At 39.8% G+C, this 10,439-nt stretch overlaps 1 protein-coding gene across 1 annotated transcript in view; it reads left to right on the top strand.

Moving 5' to 3' along the window:
• Positions 1-285: 285 nt before the first annotated feature.
• The window catches only part of dthd1 (death domain containing 1), a 35,300-nt gene continuing 25,146 nt past the window's right edge, over positions 286-10,439 (top strand). Inside the window, exons 1-2 of the mRNA XM_043693376.1 lie at positions 286-745; positions 8,428-9,148. Of these exons, the coding sequence (XP_043549311.1) occupies positions 454-745; positions 8,428-9,148 (1,013 nt within the window). The 5' untranslated portion in view covers positions 286-453. The remainder of the gene's footprint in view (positions 746-8,427; positions 9,149-10,439) is intronic.

Below are 10,439 nucleotides of genomic sequence, written 5' to 3'. Positions count from 1 at the left end.
CCATTTAATGATAACTAAGGCCTGTAATCAATGTCACCTCTTAATTACAGCCATGTTATTGTTTATGTTTCTCATTGTGTGTTAACTAGACCTAACACTCAAGCTCAGTGTTATATTTATATAGGAATACTAACCCTTTCTTTCTCTGAAATAAGAAAGTATCACTTTTCAGCTAAGCTGGTTTAATCTATAGAACATTCAAAGTCCAGTATCAAAGCAAGAGGCAAACCTTAAAGTGTCCCACCTCCTAGTCGCCTTGGTTACACTTATCTGCAGGGAGTGGAGCACAACAGTCAACAGCAAGGAGGAGAAACATTTAAAGGAACTTTGGTTAAAGAATATCACACTTCCTTAATAATTTCTCCAAATTATAGTAGCTTCAAGTTTTTGAGAGGTCCTGTTTTAGAAGACAGCAGAAATTCTCAGATCTTCAGGTTCAATCAGCTGTGAGGAATGGAAGAGGCAAAGTTTAAAAATGTGTCCCAGCCAGGCAACATTTTCAATATCATTGGAGCAATTCAGCAAAAAAACCATGACCTTAAGTCTTTCCTTCCAGAAAAGGGAAAGCTTCATGAGAATGATGAAGAGAGCATCAAACAGAATCTCGACACAGTTTTGTTCCTAAACCAACAAGTGAACACTGAATTGCTGGAAAAGATCAAAAGTGCGAAACAGATACTTCAAGCGACAACTGAAATAATCTCTGCTCTATGTGAACCATATCGATTAAGTGTGGGCCACAGAGGTAAAAACAACTGTTAAATACAGCATGTTTGTAACACCAAATAGAACAATGCAATGACTTAATCTTTGTTTACAAAAGGGGATGTCACACTACAGAATAATGTACACTTCTACACTTACTGAAAATGATTTTGTTGAAAACTACACATTCTGAATTCAGATGATTTTACTACAATTTTGTACCTCTCATCTTTAATAGTCACCACCTTGATGTGAGCCAAGATTAGAGTGGTGCTGGAAAAGCATAGCAGGTCAGGAATGATGAAGGGGTCCTGCCAGAAACGTTGATTTTCCTGCTTCTCTGATGCTGCCTGACCTGCTGTGCTTTTCCAGCACCACTCTAATCTTGACTCTAATCTCCAACATCTGCAGTACTTACTACCACCTTGATGTGAGGCAATTATCCTGTTTTACTGCTAGTAGATTTTTTTCAGGGATGCTTCTACTCTGGGATTCACAATTGGCTGCCTAACATGACTGCTCCTTCATTATCTCACATTAATCACTCAATTGTAAAAGTAAAAGTTCTCACTGAATTTTCTGGACCATTCACACAGCTTGGATGTATTCCCTTCTGTGATCTTTAGGTGATCTCTTTAAATCTCCCTATCATCTCTATATTTGATTAATCTTGCATTAGCACAGATCATGAAGAGGAAAGGAGGGACATGTATATCCAGAGTTCTACTACTTGAAGTTTTTATTTGCATTTGTATCTATGTTACATGTGCAAGTATTTCTCATAATGGGGAGACAAATTGACAAAGGAACCAGTTTGACTTTAGTTGGTTGTCACATTTTTCCAGGTGCCATTTCCAATTTTTTTCTTTTGAACAATGAGGAGAGATGGGCTTGGCACTGGAGAGTATCTAATGTTGTCAAGTTGATTAAAGTCCAAAAACTGGTGGGGAACTCCCCAGTTCCCTGGAGTGGAAAATAGTTTTAGAATAGTTGGTTATACATGAGCATACCTTGGTAGGGTCAGGGAAAGCAAGCCTTAGCTTCCACCAACTAATGTCTATGTTCTGTGAAATTAAGTGAATGAATGGTCAGGACGTTTGAATTTTACACATATAAATTTAGTTTTGGAGCCTCTTGATTATGGCAAAATCTAATCCTATATACAATTTAATGATAGGACTTCAGCCAATTACCATACTTTTGTTTAGGCAGCACAGAACAAAATGCAATATGAAAATAAATCTTGACTTAATCTGTGTTGGTGTGATTGTAAAGGAGGGAAATGTGGCAGGCAGAAAGCTGTCAGAACAGCAAAGTGATCAGTAATCAAGTAACTATTTTTGTGATGTTGGTTGAAAGATGGATCTTCGCCAGCACACCGAGAGAATCCTTCTGTGAATAGTCCCATAAAATATACATGGTCAAGAATGTGGTGCTGGAAAATCACAGCCGATCAGGCAGCATCCGAGGAGCTGTAGAATCCATATTCTAGGCATAAGCTCGCCTCATTCCTAATGAATAGTTAATGTTCAAAACATTGATTCTCCTGCTCCCCGGATGCTGCCTGACTGGCTGTGCTTTTCCAGCACCACATCCTCAACTCTGTTGTCCAGCATCTGCAGTCCTCACTTTCTCCCATAGAATATACATGGTCACCTGAGAGGGCAGCTAGAGCTTTGATTTCATATCTCATGTGAAAGGCATCATCTCTAACCATGCAGTGCTTCCTGACTACTGCTTCGATGTATCATCCAATATCTGCATGGAAGACCTGCAATGGGCTTGTGCCTACAACCTTCTCACTCAGATGTGTGTATGCTTGTATTGAGTCAGGCTGACACATATATACCATCTCACAATGTAAAAGACAATGGAGATATTTTATAGGGCCTGCCAGAATGGGAGATATGGCAGGAGGGGTGGAATTTAATTAGATAGGACTTGAAATGTTGCATTCCCAATAGCAAGTTCACAATTAAAGATTAACTTGGCAGCATGTCTGTGGTGGCATAGACAGAGTTGTCAGGAAGAGACTTTTGTCTTGACCAAAGAACATAGATCAAAAGTAAGGGGCAGGAAATTTAAATGGGATGCGGGGAAAGTATTTTTTTCACCCAGAGGGTGGTGAGAATCTGGAATTCCTATAAGGATGGTAAAAGCAGAAACCCAGATATCTTTCAAGAACAATTTAGATGTGCATTTGCAGGGTTACGAGGCCGAGTACTGGAAAATGGGATTAGAATAGCTAGGCAGATGCTTTTGACATAATGAGCTGTAGATTTCACTGACTTTATGACTAAAAAGTCAAAGCTTGAGTATTACATTGTGAGGTTAACAGATCATACAGCTGCAGTTTCACTTTTGACTGAAATCGACTCACAAATTTCTCTAAACTACCTTGAGGAAAATGCTAGCCGTTGTGCTGTTGCACCAGTTCTCTTATTCTATTAGAAGCTGCTGTCATTCTCAAAGTGTTCTGATTTCTCCTGTTCTTCTTCCTCATTATAAGGACCAGGAATGTGCCCACTGATAAGAACATCACAGCTGCTTAATGCAGAAAGTGTATGAGGCTGTGGTGGCAGTGGTACAAAATATATTGCGTGCTGTAGATCTGATTGCACTTCATATTACACAGAATTACATAGTACTTACATTGTGGAAACAGGCCCAATTGATCAATGTTGGTCATTCTGACTCTCTCACCTTCCTGCATCTAACTATTTGAGCATAACCTCCTATTCTGAGTAAAGGAGTGAACATCTGCTGAACATGCTCATGAACATCTTTTAGTTATTTCAGTACAGACCTAAGCATGAATTTCCTTTTAATTCATGAAGAATATTACTGCCAAATTTCAACTGCTCTAGTAGAAGGTGTTTTACGAGCATCTGAATTAGCAGAAGCCGTCTGCCATCTTGAGCCTATTCCACCATTCAATAATTGCTAATCTTATTGTGTTTCAAATTCCACATTGCTCCATTGCTGATAACCTCAGATTCCCTTGTCTGACAAGAATCTATGTACCTCCTCCCTATAAATATTCAATGATCCTGCCTCCCCCATCTCCGAGGCTGAAAATTCCAAAGTTGCACAAATCTCTGAGAGAGAAAAAAACATTCTCCTTATCTCTGGCCTTTAACTCTGCTGTGATGTTTTTACTATGTCTTTTAAAAGATAAATGTGTTTTCCACAATTACAAATACCACTATGTTGGAGAGCTTTGGGATCTTTTTGTATCTCATTCTTCCATTGAATCCCTCTTCAACAGATCAAGTCAAATTAGGTAACCCTTTGTGTTTAACATGTGATTTTAAGATTTCTCGAAGTGAAACTAATATGGTTTTGCAGGAAGCCAAAATTTTAAAATGGGGAAAAATTCATAAATTAGAAAGTAACCTTAAACTAATAAATAATACATAAGATTACAAGAAGTGAGAAGGTTTGTGGGAGGTAATGCTTTCTATGGTTTTAAAGTTCTGAGAGAGATTAAGAAAGTGCCTGTGCAACAAAATAAATTTTTGCAATAAGTCTTGACTTTAACGTTGTTCCTCCTCCCTATAGCCATATTGTGAAGTCATTGTCATTGGAGTTTAGCAGAAGCAAAAGGAAAAAATTCAAGGAAGTGTTGAGGGAACAATAAAAGGCAAAAAAAGTTCTAATGAAGGTTGAATTAGGCTGCAGGAATAATCATGAATTGCAAAGTAGATTCTGTGCTCTCACAGACTCATTTTGAAATATTCAATTTTTCTATACCATTCTATTTCAAATTTTCCTACATTATATTTGCTGATTTTTCTCACTCACTTAACCTAGCTAAATCAGCCTGCAACTTCCTTATGTCCTCTTCACAGTATAACTTTCCTACATAGCTTTGTGACATCTGCAAACTTGGCAACCATATGTTTGCTCCCCTCATCCAAGTCATTGGTATACATTGTACAAAACTGAAACCATCATGTGACCCCACTCATTACTTTCTGCTGATCAAGGAAAAGACACATTTAGGCATACTCTCTATTTTCCACCAGCCAATCTTCTAACTGTGCTCATCTGTTATCTCCCCTCTCCATAAGCTTCCGATTTTGCATAATACCTGTCATGAGGCACCCTGGCAAATAAATTAGATTAGGTTCCCTATAGTATGGAAACAGGCCATTTGGCCCAACAAGTCCACATGACCCACCCAGACCTACTTCCCTCTGACTAATGCACTTAACACTAGGGGCAATTTAGAATGGCCAATTCACCTGACCATCACATCTTTAGATTATGGGAGGAAACCAGAACACCCAGAGGAAACCCACGCAGACACAGGGATAATGTGCAAACTCCGCACAGACTGTTGCCTGAGGTTGGAATCAAACCCAGGTCCCTGGTGCTGTGAGGCAGCGGTGCTAACCACTGAGCCACTGTGCCACCCAAATAGCTTCTGAAAATTCAAAGACAGTACACCTATAGAGTACCCCTTATCCAATGTGCATGTTACTCCCTCAAATAAGTACAATAAATTGATTAAACATGATTTCCTTTTAACAAGCCGTGCTGACTCTTCCCAATTATCTGAAATTTTCCAAAGTGCCCAGCTATAACTACCATAATAACCAATTCTAACATTTTTGCACCTGCAGAGTTCAAGCTACCTGGCCTATATTTGTATTTCCATTTCCTACCCTCCTTGAATGGAAGAGTTACATTTGCTTTATTCCAGTCCAATAGAATCTTTCCAGAATTGAATGATGTGTCCAGAACCTCATGAACCACCTCTTGTGAGATCTGAGATCTGAGTTCCACATGGAGAGGGAGACTCGTCAGTTTGTAGCTGCATCAGTATAATCAATGCCACTTTCCTCATAATTAATATTTCACTAAGTTCATCTGTTCTTCCTGATTTATTACTGTAATTTTTATCATCTATAGTGAATCCTGAGTTTAGTACATTTTGGGTTCTGTTTTTTACTTTTGCTTAACTCATAATTTTTCATCACTCACCAGCAGCTCTTTCTTTGTTCTAGCTGTGTCTGTGGCACTTAATTGGAAGAGGATCACTCTTCCCAGAGTGAGGAAAATTGTTAAAGGATGCAACAGGATATAGATCAGTTTGAAAGTTGGGTAGAAAAATGGTAGATGAGTGTTTAATCTAGACAATTTTGAGGTGATGCATTTGGGAGGTCAAATCAAGAGGAAAATATACATTAAATGGTAGGACCCTTCGGAGCATTGATACAAAAGGAACTTAGGATGCAAGTTGACACTTCCCTGAAAGGGGCAACACAAGTGAATAAGATGGTAAAGATGGATGGCATGCTTGTCTTCATCGGTCAGGGCACCAAATATAAAAGTTGCCAAGTCATGTGGCAGTACAAAACTTATGCTAGACAATATTTGGAGTATTATATGCAGTTATGGTTGCCACACTACCAAAAGGATGTATGGAGGCTTTGCAGATGGTGCAAAAGAGGTTTGCCTGGATTGAAGTGTATTAGCTATAAGGAGAGATTGGACAAACTTGGATTGCTTTTGCTAGAATGTCAAAGGCTGAGGGGCAACCTGATAGAAGTTTATAAAATGATGAGATGCATGGATAGGGTGGATATTCAGTCTTTTTCCCAGGATGGAAATGTCAATTATTAGGAGGCATAAGTTAAGGTGAGAAGGGAAAGTTTAAAGGAGGTGTACAAGGCAAGTTTTCATGCAGGGAGTTGCACTGCTCCTCGGATGCTGCCTGAACTGCTGTGCTTTTCCAGCACCACTCTAATCTAGACTCTGGTTTCCAGCATCTGCAGTCATTGTTTTTAGCTAATTGTAGGTACCTGGAATGCACTGCCAGGGACAAAGGTAGAAACAGATACGACAATAACATTTAAGAGGCATTTAGTCAGATATACAATCAGGCAGGGAACAGAGGTGCATGGACCATGTGCAGGTAGATTGGATTAGTTTAAAATAGTTTCATGATTGGTGCAATCTGTTCTATATTCTATGTTCTCCTACTGCAATTTCTTTTCCACCCCTGAGCAGACATCTGAAACTGAAAAGTGTTGCTGGAAAAGTGCAGCAGGTCAGGCAGCATCCAGGGAACAGGAGAATTGACGTTTCGGGCATAAGCCTTTCTTCAGGAATCACCCCTGAGCAGACATCTGGAACTCTGGCGCCGGGCAGACAACAGAACTTTCTGAACTCAAAACAAAAGTAGAAATTGCTGGAAAAATCAGCAGGTCTGGCAGCATCTGTGGAGAAAAAGCAGAGTTTTCTTTTCGGATCCAGTGACCCATTTTCAGAACAGACCCTTCTGAACTCATGCTGCTGCTGCTGCTGCAGCAAACAGTATCAATCCTTGTCAGTATACTGTGCCTTACGAACATGAAACTCCCTTTTGCTTACCCGACCTGAATAGGTTCCCATAGCACAGTCAGTTAGCTCACTCATCCTGCCACCTCCCTTTCTCATTCAAACAAGCAGGAAATGTCACAAATTTGTTGGCCAGCTTAAAGCCTGATACTCCTGCCCTTGTGGTCACCTTGCCTACCTAACTGTCCTTGTCCCTGAAAACTGACCAAATCAGAAGAGCCTAACCCACAGAAAGACCACCTCCTGGATTAAAATGCCCAGGAAACTTCCCCCCCCCCCCCCCCCCCCCGCTCTAATACGCTGAAGCATCTACAGCTCGGTCTCCAGCTCACTGACTGTAAGCTGAAGTTCCTGCAGCTACCTTGCACTTAAATGGTAAACATACACCAAAGCTTAATGGAAGAAATCCCAGTCTTTAGGAAAGACGGTAAAATGAGGTGTTTGGTGAAGTTTGGTGATACATGAATAGGGAGGGAAATAGAGGGATATGGATCCTTTAAGTGAAGACAGTCTTGGTATGGAAGGGCAAAATGTCTCAGCGCAGACTTGGATGGCTGAAGGGCCTGTTCCTGTGCTTTTGTTCTTTATATAAAAGGTATCTAAGGGTCATTTTTTTCACACACAAGGCAGTGTGTGTACGGAATGAGTTGCCAGGTGAAGTGGTGGAGGCTGGTACAATTACAACATTTAAAGACATCTGGATGGATATATGAGTAGGAAGGGCTGAGAGAGGTATGGGCAAAATGCTGGCAAATGGATCTAGACTAATTTAGGATATCTGGTTGGCATGGATGAGTTAGATCATAGGGTCTGTTTCCGTGCTGTACAATTCTATGATGCTGTGACTCCACGTATCTCTTTTACTTATCTTAGAAGTGTACAGTTTGAGAAAAAGGTTGCATGTGCCAGTGTTTGGCATAAATCAGTTATTTACATTTGTACCTTGGGAAAAAAATGACAAAGCATTGCTGCCATGCTACAATTCTGCAAATAATTGCAGCACTCAGTGGGACAGAGGGATCCGGGTGTCCTCGTACATGAATTACAAAACATTACACAAAGTATAGCAGGTGAATAAAGGCAAATGGAATATGTTCATTTATTACAAGTGGGTTAAAACATAAAAACAGGAAAATTTTACGGCTTGACAGAGAACATAGAGTTTCTCATAAATAAAACAAGTATGGCCAGAAATTTCTTTGGAGTTGATCCTGCGCTGTCACATCCGGCAAGTGTAGGACCAGAAACAGTTGAATTGAAATTCACAGACTCTGTTTTTATTGTCAATTAATCTTTAATTAATTAATTAATCATTTTATTAACAAATTTGATTGTCTGATGAATTCTTTCTTTTTACCAATTACCTTTTTACAGTAAGTGCCGCTCACTTCAGTTATCTGGAAAGGACCAACAATTTTCTAAACCGTGTTATCGTGAGTTATAAAAGTGCAGAAAACAGTCTGCATAATATTGATTGCTGTACCAGTGAGGGCATACATGCTTCCTGTGTCTTGGTACAAAGCCAGCTGTTACCCAACTCAGAGCGTATGCAGCAAAATCAGAATTCAGGAAGAGAAAAGAAGATGGAAGGTGAAGAAATCTTACAAACACCTCTGAGTAATTCCACAAATAATCAGGTAATTTGTGAGAATAAACATTACAGCTTGGCAGCAGAAAGGGAAAGCAGTCTTCAACTGTCCAGTTGCAGCAATTTTCAACCAGCCCAAAATGAAGTAACTGAAGTAACTGTCGGAATTAAAGATGATCATTTTCAGACAGCAGATGTGTGCTATCAAGGCCAAAAGGGAGTGAAAAATCAGCGCGGAATTCCGACCCCAGATGAAATGGAGGATCAGTCTAGAGCAATAAAGGAAATGAATTGCAGCTCTGAAGTCAAGGACACTGATGGAATTTTAAAATCTAGGTCAGTTGGTCATAAATGTGGAGGTGAGGAAATCCATCTTCCTGCTTTTTCAGAAACTGGTGAAGTTGCTGAAAAAAAATTGAACACATTAAATGATAAAAATGAGATGATTATTGAATGTCCAGCTGAAGCTGTGAAAATGGAAGAGCGAAGAGACTGGTCCCAAAGAGAGTAAGCATCTTTCAATCCAGTTCAATTCTGTTTCATTGGCACTGTCAAATTAATGAAAGTGTTACTAGATGTTAAAGAGGCCCTCATAAACTTTGGCCTGTCTATATTATGATAAAAATGAATGTAATCTTCCATTTCATTAAAGATTTCAGTACTTCTTTTTAATTAATATTAGGATGAAATTCAAAAATTAGCTTTACTTATAAAAGTTCAAGTGGCATGTATTTTGCATGCTAAACCTTTGTATCATACTTTTAATTAATTCATTATGAATTCCAAAGAAACCTTCAATATGTCACTGTGCAGTTGCCTCCATATATTAAAAATATAACAGCATCAAACTCAAGCTAGCGAAGCACTTAGTGTTTATTGTATCCAGCAATGTTGTGGAGAGAGGTTCAGAATAATACCATATGCTATCATTTCCACATTTGGGTCTGCCTACCCACCATTAATTTACAAATTATGGCAGGTAGGTAAACAGCTGGAGAGCAGACATCTTGAAAGCTTTTAGGTTGGTCCAAAATTCAGATTTTACTAACACAGACTAACTCATATATAAGGCAATGTCCCAGGTTGCTCACTGTTGGGATGACCTATGTTCTGTATTTCAGTTTTTATTTTTGCACATTATCTGGATCACTGGATTAGTAATCCAGTGACAATGCTGTCATCACCCTGTGTGCTACTAAACTGGTAGATAAAGTCAGAGTCATAGAGGTGTACAGCATGGAAACAGACCCTTCAGTCCAACCCGTCCATGCTGACCAGCTATCCCAACCCAATCTAGTCCCACCTGCCAGCACCCAGCCCATATCCCTCTAAACCCTTCCTACTCATATGCTCATGCCTTTTAAATGTTGCAATTGTTCCAGCCTCCATCACTTCCTCTGGCAGCTCATTCCATACACGTACCACCCTCTGTGTGAAAAAGTTGCCCCTTAGGTCTCTTTTATATCTTTATCCTCTCACCCTAAACCTATGCCCTCTAGTTCTGGGCTCCCCCACCCCAGGGAAAAGACTTTGTCTATTTATCCTATCCATGCCTCTCATAATTTTGTAGACCTCTATAAGGTCACCCCTCAACCTCCGACGCTCCAGGGAAAACAGCCCCATCCTGTACAGCCTCTCCCTATAGCACAAATCCTTCAACCCTGGCAACATCCTTGTAAACCTTTTCTGAACCTTTTCAAGTTTCACAACATCTTTCCGATAGGAAGGAGACCAGAATTGCACGCAATATTCCAACTTTGGCCTAACCAATGTCCTGTACAGCCGCAATATGACCTCC

This window comes from Chiloscyllium plagiosum, chromosome 1 (assembly GCF_004010195.1).
Source record: "Chiloscyllium plagiosum isolate BGI_BamShark_2017 chromosome 1, ASM401019v2, whole genome shotgun sequence".
In the NCBI taxonomy this organism is placed as follows: domain Eukaryota; kingdom Metazoa; phylum Chordata; class Chondrichthyes; order Orectolobiformes; family Hemiscylliidae; genus Chiloscyllium; species Chiloscyllium plagiosum.
The sequence above is the reverse complement of the archived record's forward strand: the minus strand, read 5'-3'. Positions and strand labels throughout refer to the sequence as shown.